At 36.5% G+C, this 27,887-nt stretch overlaps 1 protein-coding gene across 1 annotated transcript in view; it reads left to right on the forward strand.

Moving 5' to 3' along the window:
* Nucleotides 1-27,887, forward strand: part of ADGRB3 (adhesion G protein-coupled receptor B3) — a gene marked incomplete at both ends in the record, with an annotated part of 726,387 nt that overhangs the window by 666,475 nt on the left and 32,025 nt on the right. Inside the window, 5 exons of the mRNA XM_080805127.1 lie at nucleotides 5,397-5,495; nucleotides 5,818-5,989; nucleotides 16,238-16,333; nucleotides 17,791-17,830; nucleotides 22,294-22,937. Of these exons, the coding sequence (XP_080661253.1) occupies nucleotides 5,397-5,495; nucleotides 5,818-5,989; nucleotides 16,238-16,333; nucleotides 17,791-17,830; nucleotides 22,294-22,937 (1,051 nt within the window). The remainder of the gene's footprint in view (nucleotides 1-5,396; nucleotides 5,496-5,817; nucleotides 5,990-16,237; nucleotides 16,334-17,790; nucleotides 17,831-22,293; nucleotides 22,938-27,887) is intronic.

The raw sequence follows: 27,887 nt of genomic DNA on the forward strand, positions 1-27,887 counted from the left end.
CATCGATTGATGGACATTTTGGCTCTTTCCACAATTTGGCTATTGTTGATAATGCTGCTTTAAACATTGGGTGCATGTGCCCCTTTGAATCAGAATGATAATACTTATTCTTAGGTGAGAAAGGCCCCCTAGTTTGGGTCACAAAGGACAGGAGGGTACTGAACATAATGTCAGTGTGTGACACAGCTCAAGACAAGCAAACCATACTAGGGCAAAAATAGTACATTTTCTGTGATTAATTGTATATTTCACAAAATTTCTTCACATGAAATAATCACTAATGAAACACTATTTTTGTCATTTTTTTTTCATTCTTTATGATGTTTTGACTATAACTTGCTAGGAAGATTTATTCATAATTTTCACTTGCGCATTTAACCACTTACAAAATTTAGAAAAGCATCTCCTTTGATTTTACTGTCACTATGATATCACCACATTTAATGACTCATAACATTTCATAAGCAGGTTGATAGTGCCTTGTAAGGTTACATGGTTACCTCATCATATACATTTGTAAAAATTTGAATGAATTATTAATGTTTTGAATTTCCCTTTCTATCTCTTCTTGAAAAACTTTATATCTTTCTCCTTCCTGTTTAACTGTACTTTGATTCAAAACTTACCCTACAGTTATTATTTCTTTAATAACTTATATTATTATTTAATAGTCACAAAACTTGATCACTGATCAGTGAGAATTTTGAGTGCTTTATGTTTCTATAATCTATGTAATGATTTATATGGTATGGTAATCTAGGTATTGTTCCCCCTAGTAAAAGACTAGTAAAATGTTTTGAATACAAAAACTTTATATCCTTCATATCAAGCTTTAAAACTGCAATGGTATAATAAAAACATCATTGGAGGTTCCTTAAAAGGGGGGCATCACTCACCACTTAGAAACTTTTTTCACTTCAGATGAGTCTTCATAGCATCCTTAAATAGGTAAACTTGAACTTGCATACTGAACTTTCTATACCATTTGAACTTGAGGCTTTCACACTATTGCTCTTGTTGGTCTGCCATGTATGATTGGAATTGGAACAATAGCTTCAGTATTTCTGCCCAGATTAATCATGTAAGTATAAATTGATCATACTGAATATGGGGTATAGAAACTGGGTTCTGCCTCTAGTGGCATAAACATGTGTGTCTGTGTATACACACACACACACACACACACACATTATTTTTTAACTGGGGGCTGGGAGTTTAGTGGTTAGGATAAAGCCTTGAGGTAAATATGTTTGAACAAAGCCATATTCAATATCTAGCTCTGCACTTACTGGCTACGTGTGTCTTTGGGCATGTTACTTGGTTATCCTGGAGTTCAGCCTTCTAACCTATAAAATGGGGATAATAATTTTACCTCATAATAGAGTATATGAAATATAATATATACAGAGGATTCATTAGAGTAGCAAATAGCAAACACTCATTCAACAAATGGTGATTATTGTTATGACACATTAAAAGAAGAAAATAGATTGTTTTCAAGTGACCCTGACTTCTATCAGTCAAGCATCTGTGATTCTGCCATTCATAACATTGAGGTCAAAAAAGAAAAAAAAAAAGAGAGAGAGAGAGAGATGAGATCATCAGAATGAGTATAATGCTAAGGATTTATTAAATTTACAGTCAGTATTTTTTTCTCTTTAATCATTTTATATGTTGTATCCAGTTTGATTTACATAACATACGTTTAAGAGAAATGACAAAATTGTCACATTATGAATTTAGAAATTTCCACATCAATCTACACATTAATTTTCAAACATCTATTTATGAAAAAATTATTAGAAGTTACTTCTGCATTTTACTGGCAAAACAGAATCTGTATTTTTCCAGTTCAAAGGCATCCATCAGAGAAATAGAAATGTTAATATGTGTTATAAAAGCAGAATGATGGTTACAATTCAAAGCAGAAAAGAATTATCAACAAGTTAATGATTCTAGGCTTTAAGAACTTTTTTCTATAATATAAAATGCAACTTTTGCCTAAGTTTGTGTAGATGAAATTTACTATTTCTAAGTATGATTGAAGGAAATTTGTAGAAGATTTTAGTTCACAGAGAATCCATGAGAACAGTCATAAAGATTTCAGTGAACAATAAATAATCAGAATTAACTAAAGAAACAGTGAGAAAGAAGCTAATTAATTCCAAAGTTGATGCTCATCATAAATATTTCAGGTTGAAAATATCTAGATATCAAGTGTTTTTGGAACATTGTTTATTATTTAGAATCAACATGTTCCTCTTACCAGTTTTTTGTTCCTGTTTCCTCCTTTTTATAATTATTAGAAACTGCCAAACAATAGTTTATTCAATCAATATTTATAACAGAATGAATGAATGTTTAAGAAATAACATAGTAGCTTGACAAGTATATAATATCCAAATTATATTTTTTCTAATACACGAAATATATTTACAAAGGAGGGATTGATTGCAATTAATACATTTTATACAAAATAATTGAAAAGAATGAAAAGATGAAATGGCATGTATATTCAAATATGAATATTTTCCTTGTTAACAAATACCTCAAGCAGAATATTTCATTTTTTCCTCTCTTTTTTGCAATGGAACTTTCTTATCTACTATTTTAAATTGTTTTATCCCATCTACCTGAAGTTAAGGAAATTACCAGGGTCTTGTACAAATATCATGAGATTTTTTCCCGAAGGGAAAGGGAGTATTTTTTTTTTTTCCCCAAGGAATTTTATGTAGTATCAATAATGAACCAATCAGACAGGTTTTTGTTGTTGTTGTTTTGTTTTTGTTCTTATTTTTTTCCTGAGTAAAAGAAAAAGAAAATCGAGAAGGGAAGCTTATAGACTCAAGACCCTGCAGGAATAACCTGATAGATACCCTGGTAGATATGGTAACATTTGAACTTATGGGAAATTCAATTTTTTTTTTTTTTTTTTTTTTTTTACTGTTAGCACTTTCTATTTTATAGATATATCATTTCCCCTGTAACAAAGAAATAAAATTTTATTTCCCTTGCAGCAAACCTGTTTAGCATTTAGACTCTGTATTCTTCATACTATATTAATTTCTGTAGTGGTCATACAAACTAGGGGAAAATATCCTATCTCCCTGGGTAACCTATCTCTTCTCTGCCCCGTTATACATCTAATAATAGAATTCCAAAAGTGTCCAACCAGTTAACATCGAGCTTAGTTTTCAACAGTTGTTAGCTCTGATTAAGGTCATAGGCCTTTTAGTCACTTACAAATCAATCCCAAAGAGAAATAAGCATTTCAAATACTGGCTTAATACTTACTTTCAGGAAAGCCCATACCTAGATCATTTAGTTTTTCTTAGGGCTAAAATACTTGTTTATATTGTGTACTAAACTAAAATTAGTTTAATCATCTTTGGCTTTTCAGTCTTGCTTTGGAGCCTAGAGACAGTGCCCTTAAATTGAGGAAGATAGCCACATTTGTGTTCAAAGCACAAATACAAAATAGCATATCTTTTCTGATAAAGGAAAGAGTAGATTAGTCATGCCTTTTTAATATTAATCTGATGGAGCTTAATAAAACTGAAGATAACTCAGATACACAGTTAGGATAGTTGTGTGCATTCCTGCTTTTCATCAGAATAATCTCTGGGGCTTCAAGAAACACAGGTGCCCAGGGTCCCTGGGTGACTCAGTCAGTTAAGCATCCAGCTCTTGGTTTCAGCTCAGGTCATGATCCCAGGGTGGGAAGATTGAGCCCGACGGTGGGCTCCAGTGGAGTCTGCTTGAGATTCTCTGGCCCTCTCCCTACCCCTTTGCCCTTCCCCCCCAATTCTCCCTCCCTCTCTCTCTCTCTCTTTTTCAAATAAATAAATAAATAAATAAATAAATAAATATCTTTTAAAAAGAAGAAAAAAGCACAGATGCCTAAGCCCCACTGAACTGGAGTCTTTGGTGTTGGGTATATACATCTGAGGTGGCGTCACTGTGAGAACACCGCTGTAGATAGGCACTCCTTCGGCAGTAGTTTCAAACACACTCGCACGCCCATTGAGGCTCTAGTGATCCAACCGGATAGACCATTGTTTACTTGTTATTGTGAAAAGTTTGGTCTCATGTGCCAGGACATAAGTCCTGGGTTGAATCTGTAAGGTGAATGATGTAGTCCCCTATTTCCCACCCTCACATCTAACTCTAAAAGCTTTGATTTTTCTCCGGGGGTCAACTGGTCAATCAGACTACTTATTTAATAGCTTTCAGATTTATTATCTCATCCAAGCACTATCCAAAAATGAGTTCACTTCTTTAAACGAAGTGAGACAGTCTGAAGTATGATGATCTTAGGATTTTTCTCTATCCTGCCACTTTTTTTACATACCTGTCCACTGAATATTATTTTGAAAAAACCTACTGAGAAAACATATTTTAGACATTAGCACCACAAGAGAATAGACAAGAGAAGTATACCACAGAAAATCATTTCAAGATGTTTTGAACTTCAAGTAATTTCTTTTTGGTTTTTCATGAGAGCGTTATGTTCTAATAAACCAGTCATTTTCAAGGCACTCTTTTCTAATGTAAAATGTGTACAAAGCTTCTCTGGATAGCATGATTTTTCTTCTATGATATAAGAGGTTAAATCTGAATTATTTGAATCTGAATTTGCCTGCAAAATCCTCCGGATTAGAATAGACCATTTAAATGCTGTTGGATTGGAGTTTATGAAAAAATGTTCGAAAGACTATTTTGAACTTAATGTTAAATGTGTTTTATTAAAGCATTAAACTATCACCCTTTTTATTATAAACTAATATTTCATCAAATTTCATCAGCCCCTATATTCAGATCATCCTAAAATGTGGATAATACATTGATGCTGTGAGAAATTTAAAAATACGAATCTGTTGAGATAAAGGCTACATCGCCCACAAATGATTAAAGCCCTAAAATAGACATCTTCTTATACTGGACTTCTGATATACATGTTTACATTTCAGAAGGTTTTAACTGATATCATGTGCCTTCTGCAAATGACAATGAAAATCTTTGAGGCTGGGAGTCCTGATGTGTTTGATAATCAGGGGTCTGAATAAAGGGTTTTCACTGTATGTCTACACAAACACATGCTTATGTTTAACTCAGTGTATTGGACAATTTTGAACTGTAGACACCGGGCCATTTATGATGTAATTGATGGAAATATGCTTTGCATGCAACAAAGGCCCATCTTATTAAAAGGTAAATGTTACAAAAATAATGTGTAGTGTAAATGCATCTTTAAAACAACCCAGAGCATTCATCTTTGATAAATAAACTTTTCTGCATGAAATCGTATTTAAAAGCTAACTTGCAGCAGCAACGTCTTTTTTTTTGGTGACAATTCAATATTTTGTTCTTTTTGTGGGTGTTCTGTTTGTTTGCAGTCAGATGAGTGAGCCTCATAGCGGTTTGACGCTCAAATGTGCCAAGTGTGGAGTAGTTTCAACAACAGCTTTGTCAGCCACCACCGCCAGTAACGCCATGTTAGTCCCAATCATTTACATCTTCTTGTTACAAATCTTTTACGGTGCATGTGAGAAAATGCTATTGTGGAAAAAAAAAGTCGTGTTTGCTAATATTGGAGCTAAGAGCATACTTAAATATTTATAATTGCCAACTGCCTTTATAACTATTGTGGGATTGGCTATAAAAAATAAATAAAACTATCCAATGTTATCTGCTTTATGGTTTCCAAGTTAACGGTCTTGGTACCACATCCAAGAATACTTTGTTGAACGGGGGTTTGGTTATTGCCTGGGGCGTGACATGCAGCTACGTAATGTTGCTCTCCCTGTCTCTCAACAGGGCGTCTCTTTGGAGTTCCTGCGTGGTGCTGCCCCTTCTGGCTCTGACGTGGATGTCTGCAGTTCTAGCCATGACAGACAAACGCTCCATATTGTTTCAAATACTTTTTGCCGTGTTTGATTCTTTGCAAGGTTTTGTGATAGTCATGGTCCACTGCATTCTTCGGAGAGAGGTAAGAAAGAGAATTCCTCTGGCAGAGAGGGATGATGGTTAGATGGATATTTTCCTTGTTAACAAATAGGATCATTCATTTTAATACCTTGGGATTAAAATCATCTCTAAAGTCAATCATTTGGAAAGTCAAAGCTAAAGGAGAAGCTATAAGGCAAAGTTCAAGAGGGTTCTTTGGACCCTGAAAGTGACAGTTAAAACAGATGGGACTGTGCAAGATGCTTCCAGGGGTCTCAGACACCAGGGAGAGTAGAGTCAAGAGAGGTTATAGGTGGAGAGAAACCTGTAAGGGACACTGGTGGATGAGGGAGTGAGGTGGCATATTTTTAAGAGGCGTAGTTCATAAACGTAATACAGTGATATCTCTTAAACCCATTCCCAGCTGCTTCTTCACACAGCATATCCCCATTCCTTCATACTTAACTTATTACATTTTAAATGGAAAATGTTGAGGATTACTGAATGGTTTTTGTGTCTCTATACGAAATTAAGGTTGCTGAAGGTGCATGATTTTGAGATGGATGTTTATACTTTAAAAATACAAAAACAAAAAAAAATGTACACAATGCAACACGAAAGGCAGTGATTGTCCCCAGGAACTACAGATCTAAAATCACGGCATTTTTCCAGGTCATGGTTGAGGTTTATTGTCAGCAGTGAGGAAAACAAGTCCTCCTTCATGAGTTGAGACACTAACCTGCGCCAAATCCACTGAGCAGTGATAGATGTCGGACGTGATTTGTTCTGTGAGAAAATATTGTTTTCCAACCAGTGCAAAAATTATGCTGAGTGCTTGCAAGCACTGACACAGTGTTTACAAGGTTTATGAGTCATTTTTGTGTTTACTCTGGGGACAGTGGCAACTAAAACACAATGACACAGTGCCATGCTAGTAATTTTGAGGAAATGGCCTACACTGTCATTTCTCATTATCCAGCTTGTTTGAAAACTTTATTATGATGTGCACGTTGCAGAAAGACTCATGTGTGTATGACTGCACACCACACAGTTTTTACAGTGATATGTGAAGGTAACCAAAGGTTTTTAACCTGATTTACCAGATGGGGAGAACAATATTTCTGAGCTGCTTCAATAAGGTACAGATGTCAGCAATAAACCCACATGTGTATTCCAAGAACATTATATGATGAAAAGAAGAGTGACTTCACATTGCAAAGGAGGCAGTATTTCATCATCTAAAAATATGATTTAGCTTATAGTTGCCAAGCCCTTTAATTCCCTCATCACAAATTTCTACCTAGAATATCAGCATTAAAAATCTTGCAAGTATTCAATCCTTTGTAGACCCAAATTAAGTAAAAGTTAAGGGGAAACTGAATAATTTAGGGCTGTGTAATTCTCCAACGATAGCTGCCTTGTGGGTCTTCTGCATTATCTGTAGGGTGTTTATGTAACAAAACTCTTCTAAGCAAATAGACACAGGATGCATTTTTGATTGACAATTAAGGATGAACAGTTGTGGGTTTTAAGCAAGATACATAATATATTTATGCAGTTTTCAGACGATAATAATACTGTAGGTGTTAAAGAGGAGAAAAGTATCCTATCTCTAAATAAGCCTCTCTTTTTCTTCAGAAATAAGCTTTGGAGATAGCCCTAGGCTATGTTAAAAATATTCAGGTTTTAAAATGACAGATATTTTGATGGTTTATTATCAAATTTTTGCTCCTTACATGAAGAAAAATATTTGACATACAAATTTATCTCCATCAGAACTTTTCCATAGTTGCTAATTGGACTAATAACCATCAAAAACATGATTTAAGGGTAATTAAATCAAACCATATAATAAAAGCTTCTGCTAAGTAGATACCTGTAAATATATGTTTCCTGTTTTAATAGGGAGTAAAAGTATGAATATTGGCCCTGTTATTATTGCATTTTCAATAATTAGTTCAAATCGAATAGTTTTATAGCTGATAAATTAATGGCAGAGTGTCATCACTCTCATTTCCAAAAACTGAAATGAAGAATCACATATCCATTATTTTCGTATTGACCTTAAAAATACCCTGTAACACTGCTGTAGTACACAGAGCAGATGTCAGTTATAGGGCAAATCTCTTTCAGAATTTCTCAAAGGATGTTTTTACTGAAAAAACAAAAGAACCTTGTTTAAAAGGGTTTTGCAAATCCCAAGGACCACATCAAAAGAAGGCCTCACTGGGTTCAGAGAAACACATCTTGACCTTCTAACTGCATATGGCCTAACACACCAGCAATAAGTCTGTCTCGTATTACCTGTGATCACACTGTGCTAACTTTAAGCACAGTCCAGGAGAATAGGAGCATCTTCCCATATCCTCAATGTCTCCTCTGAACAGAAGTTCCATAAAAATACACCAAAGCAAATGGTCTAGATAGCTAGAATACTGGGTAATGACGCCTATCAAACTACCTGATAATCCCATAGGAGATTTTAGGAATACAATTTTTTCACTTTAAGATATTTTTTACAATAACTCAGGATGATTTGTATGGATTTTTCTTCATCAAAAATGTATAAGCAGTGTAAGAAATATTTCCTTCACTTTAGAGAGAGACTAGATACAGATACACTTTTTTTTCTGTGTATTTTTGACTTGCAGTAACATAATTTCATCATTTATAGTCTTTAATGATTCTTCCAATATGAATTCAAAGCCTTTTCCTATATTTACTTTTGTAATCTTCCTGCGAAGGAGGTGGGTGTACACAAGGGAGGAATATGGCCTTGCAGTTGAAGAAAGAGAAAAGAAACAAAATAGTATAACAGGCATTTTAAATGTGATGTGTATGGGGCTTGATTTATTCTAAATGTGCCTTTGCTTTTAGTGGATCCAATTTTAAAACCAAATCATTTCACGTCAGAAGGGAAGAGAAAAATGATCACTTTGGTTCTGGCAACTCAGTTATATTCCACATTAAAAAAAAAAAAGCAAATTGATTATTTGCATAACAATTTGTTGCAACCTCCAGATTGACATCTCAATATATAAATTTCATAAAATTTGTATTCTTGAAAATACAATTTTGTCTTCTGGAACAACTCTGTCTATTGAATTGCTTTGGTAGATGCTTCTGACAAAAGAGAAAACAAAAAGAGGGAATAAGAAGGAAAAAAAACAACAACATGATTTATCACACATCATTGCAGCAACAAAACATAGATCTTGGAAGCTAATATGTATAATACCTAATAAGACAGAATCTAATAGAATAAATATAGATGCTTTCTTCATTTATTCGTCATTCCTTGATTAGAATTCATTTGCATTAAACACATAACGACATCTACTATTTACTATTCTCCACATTGCTATGGAAATTCAAACTACACAAGTTATGAAACCTTTGAAATAGTTACTGTTGCTAGGAAACCACTTTCTTGGTGCCTGCACATTCTTCTCATCTCTCCTGTCTCTGGCTGTGCCTGGCTCTAAGACAATCTTACAGCTTAATGTCAGAGGGTGAAAATAACAAGATTGTGATACAAAATAAGCTACAATAAAACCCTTTCACTAAATGGAAGGAAAGAGGCAAGTGCTTAAATAGATGACTTTGTTGTATCAGTGTGTGAGGGTCCATGGCTGCTCTGTAGTGACAGTAGAAGGGCCAAGCTCCTCTTTTCTCTTTCCCCAGCACAGGCAGGAGGTCTAGGCTGCACCAGATGAGGTCCCAGAATCTTCATCCAAACCCAGGAAGCAATTTTGTAACAAAGTGCTTGAAATAAACATGAACAGCTTTCTCTTTCCTTCTTTCCCTCTTTCTCTCTTCCTCTCATTCCCCTCTGCCTTTTTTTTTCCTTCCAATTTCCAATTTGGTCTTATTTCCATAAAGAATACAGCTAAACAAAATGATTTATAAGCACATGACCGTGAATATATAAAACAGACAAGCATCCTTACCGATCTCATCTAAAACGAATGTTCTCCCCCAAATCATTAAAAAAAATAAATGAAGACAATAGCAGTGAAATAACTAGAGAGCAATTGGAAAAGAGGTCATACTGCATATAATATAGTTCAGATTGAGAGTTGCATGAGTCTCCAAGCCTGACTATTTACAGGGAAATTAGGTATGACTCATTATTACGGAAGTGCTTACGGAAGTGCCTATCTGTGCACGCCCTTAATGAGGGAGGGCAGAAGTTTCAATTGGCAGAAGTTTCATTGGAGATGAGGGAGTGGGTGATAGGAGACTTCAGAATGCAGTGGGTCCTGAGCAAAAAAAATTGGGGTCAGAGGATTAAGGAAGTGAAAGTTTCGTGTAAGGGAAGATGGAGAGAGATTACTAGGCATGAGGTTTCCATGGAATGGAGCCTGCAGTGAATATAGAGTAGTCCTCTCTGGGACCATCTGGGATACATGGAGGCATGAAGCAAGTGATGTGATCCTACATACTAGAGTGATTAAAAAAAAAAAAAGTTTATAACTGCAACCCCAAGAGAAGGACAGTACTGACAACATTTGAGTGCATAGCATTGATTAAGTGATGTTTTTAGAGCTTTGTCATTGGGCTGTTCAGTGGTCATGCTAAGAGGCCACTGTGTGTCATGTCATGAAGAAGTTCAATAGATTTCATAGAGTTAGTGAGTGGTCCAGGGTGGGAGGTTCAAGGTGCCACTGATTCTAAGATTCTCAGTTGCTCAGAAGGATAAAGATTTAAGGGAAAAGGGAGTGGGTTGCTAAGAGCCTTTTCTTTGTCAAGCTGAATTGAAAGTTCAGGAAGAAATACATTTAAAGATCATTTTGTTTCCTGTGTTTGTTTTCTGGGAATGGGAGAATGGCTCACGGTACTGCAATGAAGCTGAATTTTATCAGAACAGAGAATGGAAAGCATGAAGAGTGCCTTTAAATAGGAACATGGATGTGACATACATGAGCAAGGATCGTATGCTTCTATTCCTATGTACTGACTCCCAGAAATCACCAGCCTCCCTTATTCTGTTTCTTATAAATCCTACCTCTCCCTCCAGATTAGGCTTTCCTGACCTGAGCATAATCACAATTATATTATGAATATTTTATCAGTCTTAATCTGCACCTGTGGTTCTCCAAACCCAGGCAGAGATCTAGGAGCTTTAACCAGAGCATGAAATCAGATGAGTAAAGTGGCATCAGTGAACAAATTGAGACACAGAGTACATGGCAGAGATTGGCAAACTCAGGCATATCTGCCAGGTGGCATCCAACCCGGGCTTGCTTTACTTAAAATTCTTCTGAGTATCTGGCCACAAGGATAGGCAAATCCCGCTTCCCATTCCTCCGGGTTCCCTGGGATCCCACCTTGCAACATTGTTCAACTGGTGGCAGAAAGTTGAATGTGTCTAGAATAGAGGTTTAAAATAAATATAAGAATAGAGGTCAGAATTAAGTTTTCATTTTCTGCCATGACTTGGGTGGCATGAGGCTAAAATTAAGTATCTTCTGTGACGACCTTAGTGGGGGTGTCTGACATAGAACTTCCCTCCTTCCTTTTCTCATTTGCATGCTAAAGAATGGTGCTCCATTTTTTCAGATCATATATGTGACACGTCCTCTAGGGGAGCATACTGTTACCCCCCAAACTGGTATAAAACAAGGTAAAAAGCTGCAACAGTTTTGAGAGTGATAGATCCTTTAGGTGTTCAAAAATTCCAGTAGACGAAAGTCATTAGGACTGAAATTTAGGAATAAAGTCCCTATTTTTCCTTCCATGTAAAGCAAAGGACAAACCATTTTTATTTCCTTTGCTATCAGAGAAGTCAGGTAATGCTTTCATAATGTGAAGTCATTTGTGTTATGTCAGTTGGCATAATACACATGAAATTGAGAATAATCTTCCTGGTTCATTTAATGATTAAATTATATGGAATTTAATATGATTAAAAAGAGCTGAGTCATTTATTTCATATGAATCAATAGAAACAATAGTAGACATTAGATCCAGGAAAAAAATAGAATGCATAAGAAATCCCCCCCCCCAACAAGCTAACAATCTCAAATAATTATAAGGATGAAACTTAATTTCTTTGCTTGTCTTAAAATGATCCTCACGAATAGAAAATCAAGAATAACTGGAGGTAAAACTGCCTTCTTAAAAGATAAAGATTTGGGGTGTGAGCTGCTTGGTAGCTAAATCCAGAGCCCATTTCAAACAGTGCAGCTCTTGCCATGAGGTTTCTCTCAATTGCAACGCTGCCAAGCACTGCTCGGTGCTCTTCCCCAGCAATCTCTAAATCTGGCACCAACTTTCACAGTGACACTCTGCCAGCTGCCTTCAGAGTGAGGACCAACCGAGAAGCTCTGGGCTTACGCTCCTGAGAGGATGCAGACCGCTGTTCTGTGGCGGGTGGGGGGACACTGAAGCGAGACACACCCTGGCAAACATCTTTGAATTCATGCCTCACCCAGGAAACCATCCACAATAAAAGGGTGTGTGGCTTCGCGGGAGTTTTTAGAGCAGCCCCCGGCAGGACCTAGATGGGATAACTTTGGTGGTGCCCCTGATGGATACTTGCAAAAGACAGCCTTGATATCTTATTCCTTTCCCCTCACCTTGTTTTTGACATTCTTTTTTTAATTTCACAACATGACATCAGATTTCCTTAAAGTGCCCCAAATATTCAGAGACTGTTTACATACCTGTTCTTTGCTACTCCCCCAATACTTTTTAACCCTTGTCTGGCTGTCAGTTAAGGTTAAAGACCTACTGGAAGAGTATTGTAAGAAGAGGACATTTTGGAGGCTAGATTTTAATTGTGCCATAATATGTCAGACATTTAATTGTTCAAGACAAGTTTATTAAAAACCGTATTTACTGGGATGCCTGGGTGGCTCAGCCAGTTGGGTATCTGCCTTTGGCTCAGGTTATGATGATCCCAGAGTCCTGGGATAGAGTCCCGCTTCGGGCTCCTTGCTCAGCGGGGAGCCAGCTTCTCCCTCTGCTCTGCCTGCCACTCCCCCAGCTTGTGCTTTCTCTGACACATAAACAAAAATCTTTAAAAAATAAATAAATAAAAATTGTATTTCCTGGTCTTGTGTAAGTTTTTTTAAAAAATATTACAAGAGTTATGTAAAATTTTTAAAATTAAATTGTTACCTAAAATAAGTGGCTTGTTCCCCGCAAACAGTAAGTCAGGTAAATGAGTTTAAATGATAAATATGTGAATCTTCTAACAATTGTTTTTCTTCAATCTTAACCACAAGGCGAGAAACACCAAAACTATTATTGTCCTGCAGTGTAAATACGACAACTGGCACAGAAGATTTTAATATCGGGATGGGATAGCCAAATATAGATTCTGTCTTTGTTTTTCATGCTTTCTTCTTATCTAGAATTAAGGTCCTTGCAGACTTGCTTTTTAAAAAATTCCAGTTGTTCTCCACTAGTATAATTCACATTGATTCACCAAAGATAGATAAGCTTTTTTGTTTACTTGATAGAAAATTCAATTAATTATCAAAATGTTTCCAAATAGCTACAGATAAATTTTCCAGGTACTGTCTCTTCCGAAACCCTTTTTTCTGTGATGAAGAATATGCCTTATGAGATCTAGCCTAATCATTTCTCCCTGACTGTGTTGGACAAATATTTAAGGCTAATTCATCTAGACTGCCTGAATGCATTTTTAAGATTTTGTAAAAATCAAACAGAGCATTCGGAATCAAGTAGAATTTCTCCTGCAAAGCTTTCTGCATTAGAAGTAACAGAAGCACTGAAAGTGTCAGAGAATCTAGCACTTAAATTATGGCATTTATGTGACTATTAAAGTGACTTTGAATTTGCTGGAGAATTTTTATGCTTTTCTGTTTTATGTTTCTTCTTGACTGATTCACAAAGCTGACATCATTCTCCAGGATAGAAATGCCCTTAATCCATTGTCGTATTTGGGAATTTGATAATTTTAAAGTATTGATTTTGTATGTATATGTTATGAAAAAGATTTCTTTTGTGCCTCCTTTAAGCGATAGGGTAGTAGATTTTGAAGAGAAACTCAGCAGAAGTTGCTTTTCCATATTTCATTGTCAGACAAAAATGTCTGACAGCTAGACTCTGGAGGTCTGAAAATAGAGTGGTTAGCGTGGACCAGTTAAATTAATGTTTGGTATTACCAAGTGCCACTTTCATATGTTATATATGCTAGTATTTAGAAATAGATTTGAAAAAATTTGTCATGTGACAAGCTCCTGGAAGGCAACATTTCTAACATATGGTTGAGCTACCTTTATAAATTATGTTTCTTATCAGTCACCTTGGGGCACAAACAGAAAATTAGCACATACCTATTTTTCTGAGGTTAGTTCTTTGGGCTTTTTCTTTTTTCTTAGTGTTTTTCCCCAATGCAAATTTCTGTGTAGCAAACAGTGATCATCTGACAAACACTAGACTCATTACCAATTTTTGATTATTACTGTGTCACTCATGACTTATAGCTATTACTTCTTTTTTTTTTTTAATTTTTTTTTTCAAGATTTTATTTATTTATTTGACAGACGGAGATCACAAGTAGGCAGAGAGGCCGGCAGAGAGAGAGAGGGGGAAGCAGGCTCCCCGCCTAGCAGAGAGCCCAATGTGGGGCTCGATCCCTGGACCCCGGAATCATGTCCCGGGCCGAAGGCAGAGGCCTTAACCCACTGAGCCACCCAGGTGCCCATGACTTATAGCTATTACTTCTTAACCTAAAAAGGAGGATCCTGAAAGTATTTGCATCTAAAGAATCTAACTTTTCCCGTGTTATGAGTCCTTCAAGGGAGAAGCTGGAAGGTTTAGTTCTAAATATTTATCTAGTTCTTTAGGAAAAGATGATGAGACTAGATTTCCCTGAGCCTATACTTGTATTGATGTTTTTGAAGGAGGAAAGAAGAAATTATCTTGCTTATTAATAGCAGGCAACTCCTCACTCTTTTTTGCTAGTAAATCTCAGGTTTAGAAATATTAGAAGCTGAGGACAGAAAAGAGGTGAGAGAGTGTCAAGTCTACCCCCCACTCCCTAAATTCACAGCCATAGTGGCCGCATCACCAGAATTAGAAACCTGAGGTGGAGAAAAAGAAGTAAACAGAGGTCTCCTTATTGTACTGGTTGGCCAGGGCTCTGTGGTAGTGACTAAACCCCATGTCCTTTCCAAATCTTGCAATGATAACTTAGGACATGGGTGAGAGGGTTTTCTTCTGGCCAATACATACACTGTACACATCTCACAGCAAAGCAGTGACAGGATATTTTATGTCCATGCTTTTCAGAAGTAAAGACGGTTCATTATGTGTTTACTTTGGTTGCCCGTGTGACAACGCTTTGGTAAAACAGGGGATATGCAACACCATGTCTGCTTTATTTTTTAATCCAATAAAACAGATCATAATAAACTAGATGGAGAATACCAATCTTGTGAAGTCAAAACAACAAAATAGGAAAATGACCTTGTCATTGAGTGGAATAAGAAGCTACTTGTGATAATGCCTATCAATAGCTTGTTAGGAGCCTAATGAGCCACAGGAAGTGGGAAGGACACATTACTGCGACGGCATCATGTGATCAGAATAACTATCCATTGATTTATGCGTTTGCTATTCATCGATTCATGTTTACTCAATAAAGGATTTAATGTTCTTCAAATTTCTTTATGATATGTGTTTCTTTACTCAGAATCCAATTGTGAATGCTTATGAAGGAAATTTGTCTTTGCAAAGTGATCTTCTTCCTTTTATTTTTTTTTAAGATGACCAGGAAAAGTCTTTCGTTAACTTTTTGTTTCGTTATGTTTTGCTTTTACACCAGGGCACATGGTACTTGAAGGGAGATGAGAAATATTTGCCCCAATATGATCCTTTCCATGAGACATAAAGGGAAAAATCCCAAATCAGTTCCACTCAAAAGATCATGGAGAAATCTCAGTTCTGTGATGTTTAAAGCTATTATGAAGATTATGCCATAGCAAATAGGAAATCCCCCTTGAAAGACACACACATTGTTTGTAACAGTGAAAATAAATCTGCCTTCTGGCAAGAATTACTGATTTTTCAGCCAGACGCAGCCCTGGTGAGAACTGAGGAGTTCCCAGCACCTCCCCCTATAGATTGTGGGGAGTGATAGATGTGGTTGGCATAAAAGTCCAGGGATACTAGCGTATGTATTAAGAAGTAAGCAAAATGGGTATTAGATCTAAAACAATGATAGTTATTATTTCTCAGTTGATTGCCAATATAGACAATATCGGGTCATGACCAAGAGAGAAGAAAATTAATGGGTTTTTGCTCCCCCCTACAGGTTCAGGATGCATTTAGATGCCGATTGAGAAACTGTCAGGACCCGATCAATGCTGATTCTTCAAGTTCTTTCCCTAATGGGCATGCTCAAATAATGGTGAGCTTTTATTTTCCTTCTGACTGTTGATTAATTCATGATTTGTGACAGGAATAAAGAAAATATTCCTACTACTAAAATAGTATCCAAGTCCCATTTCGAGTGACTTTGGCTTTAGTTCATGAACATAGAGCTATCTGATAAGTGTTCCGTCCAGAATGCTTAGGAGTCCTGGATCTGTTATGGGCCCCCTGGTGTGTTGAGTGTGGGGTTTCTGTGGGGTTTCTGTATTTTCATCCCTGCACAGAATGAGGGATAACAGTTTGTCCACAGGAACATGTTTGTTTACAGACCAGAACACTATGGACCTGCACTTCTGGTCGTAAAGCAGTGGTTCTTAGCCTTGTCTGTGCATTAGAATCTACACTCCAGACCAGTGAAATCAGGATGTCTGGGGTAGGAACCCCAGGTATTGGCGGTTCCAATATGCAGCCTCAGATTAGAACCACTGCCCTAAGGCAGAAGGATGTGGCCACAATTCCAATTAAAGGTCAGTCATTGTACAGGAGCTGGACTGCTGGGATTAAGGGGTCCTATAGGCAAAAGCACTTTGATGTCTTTTAGAAATGAGATAAGATGTAAACTATGACTCATTAAAAACAGGGCTTAAATAGAGACTTCTTTGATCATATATTCAATGTGTTATGAGTGTTTTTGGATTACACAACATAAAATAGTCGAAAGGATATACTAATAACTAAGGCTTGGGAAGGAATTATGAATTCTATATTAAAATAAATAGATAAATACTGAAATTTCTAATTTAAAATATTAAAATAAATTTAAAAAATTCTAAATAATATCTTCCAGTATATGACTAGAAGAATTTAATTAAGACAGGCTAATTTAATTTTGTCATTTAAAAAAATTAACTGATCTGTTTGGGGGTAATATAGGGATGAAAGTAAACTCTAGCAGGTTGTAGACCAGATTAGTGTTGTTTAATCCTCAATTTTAATTCCTAAATCTCAAAGGCTTTTGTCAATTTGAATGAAAATGGATCATTAGAAGAGCCTAGTTTGACTATTAAAGGTTTGACAAAGCTATATTATATGATACTACATTATAAACAATATACTCAAAGTGAATACTTTATAAAAAACAAAGACATTTATTTAACTATGTTCATAATGATACACATTATTTTTGTGGTTTAAGAAATTATCTTGAAGCTCTATCCTTTTATAGACGGTGTCAGTCTCCCGACTGAAGATGACAGTGGGTAGTGTATTGCTTTATTAAAATTGTATGCCAGTTTTCTACTGCTTTAATTCAACATTTGGTCTCTAAGAAACAGGCTTGAAAACAATTTGATTATTCCTCAAGAAACTTCTTTTGCACAAAACAATAATCTAGTACTGCCTAGTCAGGTATCTGTAAACTTTAATCTAGTTAGTAAAAGTCACTCGAGGTCTTCATTAAAGGTTGATTCTATGCCTTATGATTTGTTGTTACAGACAGACTTTGAAAAGGATGTAGACATTGCTTGTCGATCAGGTAAGAATATTTGGATTTTGAAAATATCATTAGGGAAGTGAAATCACTTTTATGATTTTGATTTTAATGAAAATGCCACAGTTTACACATCACATATTCATGTGGATGAATAAATAGAATCTTTCAAAGGGAAAGCATTGTAATAGCAGAATGTGGTAGAGGGGGAGGGATGGAGGGTGAAGGGAGAATGAGGATTGAAAGAGAAACTAAGAATGGTTCATAGGAAGCACAGTGACAATGGGAAAGCCTGCACTTGGAGACATAAGACTTCCATTCCACTGCTCCCTGGTTGTCAGGGATAAGGCCAGTCAGTTTGACCTCTGTGTGCCTCACTTTCATCATCTGTGGACTATGGGTTATTGCCAGGATGAAATACATTGTGTGTGTTTGTGTGTATCATAGATGCTGCCATTGCTACCTGCTTAGCAGAGCCCAGAAGAAACCGTGCAGTGCTCTCTGCTTTAGAGAGCTAGGGTCCCATGGATGGTGTCCCTTATGGTTATCCTCAGCCTGGGGCTAAATTTTCACCAGGAGTCGATGACTTAAGAGTTTCAAAGGAAACTACGTGTTCCATTTTTTGGATAATTCCAGTTGTTGCAAATTTTTCTGTATATTGAGATATAATAATATACCTTATTTTATATTGTATTCATTGACTTTAGTGCTGCCTTCTAAAATCAGAGTGGCTGTCTACTTTATCCAAATATCCAGATGTTTGGAAGCAAATCCCATTTAGTACAGTCCAAGCCCTTTTTCTCCAGACTAAACAAACCATGGTTCCTCATTCATTGCTCATAGTATCCTCCCGGGCAGGCACGGTGCCCATGGAGCCTCCAGTCTGTCAGTAGATTTTAAATTATGGTGCCCAAATGTACACACTTATTCAGCATTTCTCACACTTGGCTCTCTACTTATATTAATGTTATCTACATTTGCATTTCATTTCATAACAACTGGTACTGTTACTACTGTCAACTTGTCAAGACTTCTTGTAGTTGTCAGGACCTTACCAGTAGAGGATGAGGTAAAAGTTCTGGGTTTTTTCCTTGAAGAAAAATCTGGCCTTGCATTTATCTCTGTTTGCTCTTTTGCTAGTTTCAGGTTAGCATTCTATCCATTTGAAATTTTTTGGCCATTGAAAGTTTGATGATAATACCTTCTAAATATTTATTCAAACTGTCAATCAGGGAATTGGATGGGAAGAGAATGGGTGTAGAACCCTGCTGTGTTCAGTAGGGCACCTCCCACCACCCCACACTGACTCCCTTTAAGTATACTTTTGAGATTCACCTCATAACCATGAAACATCTTTGCAGGTTGTAAGATCATAGAGTGTCATAATCACAAGAACATGAGAGAATAAGTTCAGAGTCTCATTTCTGAATTCAGTGAAAATACTCTGTAGAGTATGGTCATAGCAGAGCTGTAGAATAACTATCGTAACTTGGCAACCCACGTTGGGTCTGGGGGTAGGGGATTAGGAATCACTCTTTCTTATTGAGTATCTAACGAAATATTGCTAAGAAACAGCCTCATTAGTGTTTGGTTTCCAAAGTCTGCCATTTCTGTTTTTGGACAACTGATGAAACATTTTCCCTTGCTCTGTCTGCTCTCAATAATTTCTCAAAGATCACTGGCTATGGTGCCAGGTTCTACATCTGCGTTCTAAGATGGATGTGATCTGTCTGGGTTCCAGAAGCCCGAGTTTCTTTAAAATAATTAGTTATCCATTTAATTCCTATTTTCCAACATTTAGTTTAGCTTCCTTTCAGCCTTTTCTGGTGTACTCTTTATAGTTGTCCTTGATAGAGAACAGGAGAGGAACAAAGTAGTTTTATCCAGACCAACCTTGTTAGCATCGCCTGGGAACCTGTTCAAAGTGTGCACTTTCAGGCCCTCCTCCAGATCTACTGTGGGGCGGGGTACAGTTATCCGTGTTCTTGCCAGCTGTCAGGATACTCTAATGCATGCTGATGTCGGAAAACCGCTGTACTAGACCATCCTCCCCAAGCTGTGGTCTCATCCATCAGTATTCATCCTGCTCTCTTGTTAAGTTACCCTTTTTCCCCAGACTTCATGGCATTCTGGGATTTAGTGTTCCTGAACTGTTATTTTGTTGAAAAATATTCTTGTAATTTTCTTTTTTTCTTTTTGTCTGTGCCCCTTTTAACTGAGCTCATCAGGAATTTGCCTCAAATTTTCCCTAGAGGTTTCTGTTCAGTTCATTTTTAAAGTTTCAATTCATAGACTCCAAGTAATCTTCCTCTAAATTTTGTTGAAATTCACGTTCCCAAAGGGTGGAATACCTATCTGATTATGCAAAATACTTAGGTGCTTTTTGTTTTGCTGTGCTGTATGTATGTTTTGCCTTTTACAACTTAATTAATTTCTCGTAAAAGTCCCATCACTTTAACATCATGTTTGTAATGTGTAGGTGGTATGCATTTGTTTAGTTTTCCATTCAAAATTTGGATATCCATTTTAAGCAAGTCTAAGAGGCAGAAATATCTCTCATGTGGAGTAGACACTACTTCATAAGAACTGTCTTTCCTCAAATATTTAAGATAAACAATTTTTCAGTAAAGATGGCTGTGTCATGTCATAAAAATATGGGAACTATAACTACAAATCATATTAATTGATACAAAGCTAAATGAATTTTGCACAAATACAGATTATAAAATCAATATTCAGTACAGAAATTTCCTTTATGGTTTCTAATACATTCATAAAAGTGTAAAGCTATATATGCCGACCAGTTCCCATAACTTGCCTTTAAATTGTACTGCTATAAATTTTGGATTAGTTTTTACATACAGTTAAAGATTAAAAATATTCTTCCCTGAATTTGGAGATTTTTAAAAGTATTTTATTTAAAGTGCCATTAAGTCTATTAATTTGCCAATAAAGTCTATTACTTTGCTCCTTAATGTTTTTATGTAAATTTTTCCTGGCAACCACAGTTCATTACTGATCTGAGGTTGGGAAGTAACTTTTTTAAATTGAATTATTCTACTTTTTTGTATAATAAATACAAAAACTTACAACCAAATGTGGATTAATAAAAATTTATATGTAGATAGAGATTTAATGTGATTTTTAGTGTCTGCAATAAAGAGACCTAATACAATAATTAAATACAGCATCTCTAAAGATAAAAGATATTACATGAATGATGTGTTTTTTTTGAATGATGCATGTTTTGAAATAATTTTGAAGGCTTCTCCTCTTTGTAGTCAGGAAAGACGTAATCTTCTGGTTTTTAACCTCTGCTTTAATGAATAATCATTATGGTGCTATTTGAAAATTGGATAAAAATGGGTAAGTTTCAATATATCTGCAACTTTTCATGAGGAAACAATGAACCAAATATTTGTAGGTAGAACAACATTAAGTGCACACATTGAGCCAACCTACAGTGCTCTTCTGTGTGTTTTCAATACCAAAATTACCAAGAATATTTTTCAGAATTTCATTCTTTTCTACCTCAAAACTGATATCTGTTTACAACTAAGCATGCCTCAAGTCATTCTGCTGCTATTACCCATAATGTGTGACTTTCTTCTTAGATAGAGACAGGAGAAAAATGATAAAATACATTTTAATTAAAAATTCTGAATTCTTTCATTGGTTTATTTTTGTTTGGTTTGGTTTATGTTTTCATTTCTTCCCCCTCTCTTACTACAAGTCATCATGCATTTTCAATTTTTCTGAGTCATTATTTTGCAGGCTTAAAATTAAACTGAGTTTTCAGAGGATCATACGGTTTTTTCCTGCTTAAAGTCAGTGGCAATTTTAACACCCTCCCCCCACCCCGAGGGCATTCGAGCATATGGATTGATCTTGTGAAGAAATTCTTTTTTTTCTCCACATGGAACTGAAGATGATAAAAACTTTTGAACCCTGTATCTACCTTGACCATATGGACTTCATAGATAAATGCTCATTAATTTTCAACGTGCATAATTTTGGAGGAATTTCTAATGTAGTATGATGAAATTCTCATTGATTACCTCTTTCAAGAAGTATTTTAATGAATAGAACTTGTAGAATTCCTTAGGGGAAGAGCCTTTGAGAAAAAGTCAAATTTATGTGAATATATCCATGATTTCATAAAACTCTTTACAAAAGACTGGTGGAGAAACTTCTGTGGTGTCTGCCTTTCCCCTGAAAAGCTATGCAGAGTTGTTTAAGAATCGCATAGGGAGATTTTTGAAAGTCCATTAATCAACTTCCAGATGTGTTTAGCTATGGACTTCTGGAGATCAATAAAAGCATATCAGAATCAATAAAGAGTGACTGAGTAATCTGGACCATCCACAAGCAATAGATATGTAATTATTTAAATATTATTTTTTAATTTGATTAAAGATATTGTTTCATAGAGCAATGGCAGACTGCAGTAATGAAAAGCTAAAAACTCACTAATTCTCTCCTGTGAATTTTTGTTTCCTAATTTACAGTTCTTCATAAGGATATCGGTCCTTGCCGAGCGGCAACAATAACAGGAACGCTCTCTAGGATTTCTCTAAACGATGACGAAGAAGAAAAGGGAACAAACCCTGAAGGGCTAAGCTATTCCACACTGCCTGGAAACGTCATTTCCAAAGTCATCATCCAGCAACCCACGGGTATGCACATGCCCATGAGTATGAATGAGCTGGGCAATCAGTGTTTGAAAAAAGAGAACAGTGAATTGCGAAGAACTGTGTACTTATGTACAGATGACAATTTGAGAGGAGCTGATATGGACATGGTCCATCCTCAAGAAAGAATGATGGAAAGTGACTATATCGTGATGCCCAGAAGTTCTGTAAATACTCAGCCATCAATGAAAGAGGAAAGCAAAATGAATATTGGCATGGAAACCTTGCCACATGAAAGGTTATTACACTACAAAGTGAATCCCGAATTCAACATGAATCCCCCTGTAATGGACCAGTTCAATATGAACTTAGATCAACACCTTGCACCCCAGGAACATATGCAGAATTTGCCCTTTGAGCCTCGCACAGCTGTGAAGAATTTCATGGCCTCTGAGTTGGATGATAATGCAGGACTATCAAGAAGTGAAACTGGGTCAACGATATCAATGAGTTCATTAGAGGTAAGCAATAGAATAAGCCTTTCCTTGATACTTGAAATATTTGATATTTGAGAAACTGATTCATATGACACTGGATTGAGGGAGATGTGTCACATTACCTTTTGCAGTTACGTACCATACAAAAGTTTTTGGCTTGTTGGGGTTAAGATTCTAGACATATTTTTTTTTCCCCAGTAGTACATCAGAATGCTCTTTCTCAAGATCATGTTTTGAAAGGGGAGCTCTCGATAATCAAAATTCTTTCATAATGGGAATCAAGTAGAGCACTCATAAAGGAAAAAATAGAAGATCCTCCTGATACTTCTCAGGTACCAGAGATCGTTTTGGTGGTGAAAGTAGTTCCTGGATGGCATTACAAACTTAAACCAAAGTCTGTATTTTCTGTGTGAGGGCATCCATTAAAAATTTAAAAAATTGGAATGTTTCTGTGGAGTATTCCATTACACTGATTATTAACTCTATTTTTATGTTAGATCGATATCTTTCAGAGTAAGTGTTTTGCTCTCCGCTCTTGTAGAATGATGACCACTAGAATTTTTTATCTTAAATTGTGAGCTCTCAGGAGGGATGTACATTAATCAGATTAAGAATCAGGACTCTGAGGTCCAACCACATGGCTTTTCTATAAAAGCAAATTCTCCTCAGCTTCTTTTCAACGCATACAATGAAATACAGAGTAATCAACTGTTATCAATATCATTCATCGTATATTACAATTAATCAAGTAAGACCTAAGGAATGTGTCTTTTTTTTGTTGTTGATATGCACCATGTTACTGTTTTATCTGTGACTTTTATATCTTGTACCTTGAAATTTTGCTATAAACCTACTGCTGATAAATTACATATTTTAGTATACAATGCAATACATGTACTCTTTTGCATGTATTGCTAATTGTATTTAATATGATAGGTCATTTCATAAGACACTGTTAAGAGAAAGACACTATAACTTGTCACTTACCCTTTTCATCAGAAATACGCTGATCATCGTATGTTCTTGTGTTCAGAAGTGCACAGAGATAATTGTCCCTCCCTTCTCCCCACAAAGCCATTCCTTCTGCTAGGTCAACAGGAAAAGAGATCCTATGAGACTAGAGTAACTTGATGAGTGGTGTGATTTTGAGATTTTTTTCCCAACTGGATCAAGGAACTTCTAGATGGGGAAAATGGAAAAGTGGATGGGATCTAGAATAAACCCCTAGATTCTAGATCGATCTTAAACAGACTAGGGTTTCTGAAAAGGATCATCCCTTACAACCAAAAGCATAGGGGCAGTGAGGCCAAGTTAACTATAGAGGGGCAGGAGCTCCCACGACCATGGGACAAAAGTGTTCTGTCCTTCTGAATTAGCAGACTCGCTACTATTTCTCTTTTTCTAACTTGTGTATCCCAGAGACTAGCAGGTCACCTCCAGTATAATCACATAAGCACAAACTACCAAATATGTATGCAAAATCACAAACATTTCAAAAGGATTTTCAGTGAGTGTGCATGTAATAATATAAGTAATCATAATTCTGATGCACTACTTGAAAATCATAATGACCATATGAGTCCTTTCTATAAAGGGGCTCTTTAAAATGTGCTCAAGGGGTTAGAATGGAATTGCATTAAAATATTATAAAAATGCTTTACATCTAAAAGCCTAAAAACGTCTCTGGGTTTAATGTTGTACAGGTCATGTGTGCTTGAACAATAGACTAAATTTCCAAGTGTTGCTCTGTTCAGTTTGTAATTTTTCCAAATCTCCATATCCTTATTATTAAGTATAAGCATCATATGTAACTGTGATTCAGCCAAAAGATCTGCATTTAAATGACTTAGAGATCATAAGGCTTACATCTTAAAAAGGAAGAAAATTCAGGATTCAAAATGAAAATTCACTTCCTCATTTTCATTCTTTGAAAGAGTTTAATAGTAATTGCTTATGGTGACCATTTTAGGAGACAGCTGAAAGAGAATATATAGATGTGGGAATGAATAATAAAAATTAGCATTTATATAGCATCTTTCATTAGCAGATCCTCAAATCACCTTAAAAACATGAATTAATTAATCTTCACAACACCTCTGTACAATGGATAAGTTGTTATAATCCATGAAGTAAAGTCATTTATTCAAGGTTACAGAGCAAGTGCATAGCACATCTAGGAAAAGAATCTTTCTGTCCTGATCAATTTTGTGCTATCTAAAAGTGACAGTAATGTGTCTGGACATTAGCAGGAGAGCAATTTAAAGTTTGTTTTAACCCTTGACAGACACATGGTCTTACGGTGAATAAAGACATGACAAGAGTAAAGTTTAGGTATACACAGCTAACAGATTTTGGAGATAGGACTTTGGCCCATGAAGATAAAGCTGGTGGTGGGGCTTTCTTGATGAGCAGAGTGGTGCATTGTCAGGTTGAGTTATCAGCTCTGCTAGGCTGTATCTGCAGGGCCAACCAGTGAGGAAGATGATATCCTGACATTAGACAAAGAACCAGAAGATGACTATCTCCGTAAAGAGGGGATCCACGGTAACCAGGAGGTGCCTGGAGTCTTTTAGAAGACAATGTGAAGATGCCAGTGGGTGAATATGCAGATGACATGAGGCCCAAACCATGGAACAGTTTGAGTTGTCTCCCGCTCTGAGTGAGAAGGACGATCCCAGCCCCGGGAACTCCCAGCCCGGGAAGCTGCAGCAGCAGAGGACGGCCGGGTGCCTTAGGGTCCTTTCAAGAATATTATAAAAACGATGTTCATGTGATTTCAGGAAGTTTCCTCCAGAGGAGTGGGTCTTCACAAACTGCCACGGTGGGAAGAAGGGTTGGGGGAAGAAGGAAGAGAAGATGAAAGCTACCAGTTGTAGCCTAGAATGTGCTGAGCGTAAGGAGAAGAGAAGGCAAGGAGAAAGACGATTTAAGGGGGAGAAAATGAAAGCCAGAGTGGGTGAGTGTGTGGAAGTGTTTATTCAAATAAGCAGGAGGCAACAAAAAAGGACGGAGGCCCCCCAGCCCTGAAGGCAGTGCCAGCAGAAAAGGCTCTAGCCTCCAGGGGAGTTTGTTTAACTAACTCCCAATTCCTGAGTATAAAAAAAGTTTGATGAATGCATGAAGTTTCTTGGTGTAAAAGCTTATCCAGATTGTCTCCCTGCCTCATAGTACCTTCTTTTTTCTTATAATGTGTTATCTTCCATCTTCCAAACTGTATCCATTCTCAGAATGGGCTTGATGAGCAATTCTGAGAATTTTAGTTTCTGAAAGATTTAGTTTCCACAACTATGGGATAATTGCAATTTTAATATGGTAGAAATCCTCACATTGGCTCCAGCCCTCGATGTCCTCTAAGCAGTTTAAGGTCAAGAAGAATAAAACTGTCAGGGCTGTCTGGGTAGCTCAGTCAGTTAAGGGTCTGACTCTTGATTTTGGCCCAGGTCATGATCTTGGCGTCATGAGATCGAACCTCTCATTGGGCTCCGCGCTCAGCAGAGTGTCTGCTTGGGATTCCTTCTCCCTCTCCTTCTGCTCCCTCTAAAATAAACAAATAAATGTGTTTAAAACAATTTTAAAAAAAAAGGGAAAAATGAAACTGTCTCCAGCACTCATGTCATTCACTTTGAATTAATGAAAAGAATGTGTTGATATTTGGTGTTTATATAAAGCAAGTAACCACTACATGCTATGGAGCACGTGGGGAAAAGATTAAGGTATCATATAGTTCTTAAGCCATTTTGAGGTCTTTGAAACATAGTTTAAATTTTGGATTGTGGTTCTATTTATTTTTTTTAAAGATTCTAGATAATGTCATTGTAAGATAGGTCAGAATTTACTTTGAATCTTTGGAACAGTGGTATTTATTCCACAGCCTGTAGCTGTTAGATTTAAATAATAAACACTTCCTTACTCAGAAATCTTCCCAGTTTGTATGTATGTCCTGGGCCTGTTTGGCACACGGTCCATTCTGCACCCTTTTCAACAGTGTCACTCAGGGCCCGTGCAGGTTCTGGGGCTTCTGGCTGGGAGAGATTGGCCACTAGGGGGCGCTGGGGAGAGATTGGAGGTGGGCAGAAGAGAGAATCGCAGGATATCTCTCCCTTGGTCATCCATTCTGCTTTGGACACCATCTTGTGCTTTAGCTACAGTTTCTTAATGTTTCTGGCTTTGGCCAGGTGCCTCAGCCCCTGAGCCTAGGTGACAATGCCATATCCTTTTGTCCAGCCTGGAGGCATATTCACTTTGGCTAATCTCTGGGTTACCTCGTGATCCTGTATGTGTAGCTTCTCAGCTCCACTATCACTAGAATTCTTATGAAACACTTTGCTCCGATGTAAATACATAAGTGGTTCCTCTTATTCTCCTGACGAATTGTGTCTTAATTTTTCTTATTCCTGAGGAAACCCTTAATGAGGAATCAGAGTTAGATTACAACACGATTTTATCAAGACCAGAAAGTTCTGCTACTCCAGCTTTTCTGACCATTTCGGTATAAACTTAACAATATATCTGAAAACGTTGTCAGATAAGTCTCCCTCAATTTATAAATGGGTAAAAAGGGATGCCATTCTAGGCTCCTTCTTTATACTCCAGTTTTCTGTACATGAATTATAGAGCTCTCACCATAATGGGTTTTAAAGGTAAAACATGTTAGCTATAATGTCACATTATAGTTGCCTCCCATAAAGCTCTTGTGAGGATCAAATTAGATAATGATGTGCAAACCCTTTGAAACTTGTAAGAAGCCTTTCAGATGTAAGGTTGTGTTATTTCATTACCATTATATCTTGAATTTCTGTGAAGAAGCTTGAATGCTATATTAAATCAATATTTACGGCTTTAGACAAAATAGTATGGCCTCACTTGGGAGCTGGGATACCGTCACTAACAGATACCATTATAAAACTGACCTTTGAACAGAAGATACTTTTTCTTTTTTACATTTTTTTTCTCACCTAGCTGTGCTGAAAGGAA

Source organism: Martes martes (assembly GCF_963455335.1).
Source record: "Martes martes genome assembly, chromosome: 6".
In the NCBI taxonomy this organism is placed as follows: domain Eukaryota; kingdom Metazoa; phylum Chordata; class Mammalia; order Carnivora; family Mustelidae; genus Martes; species Martes martes.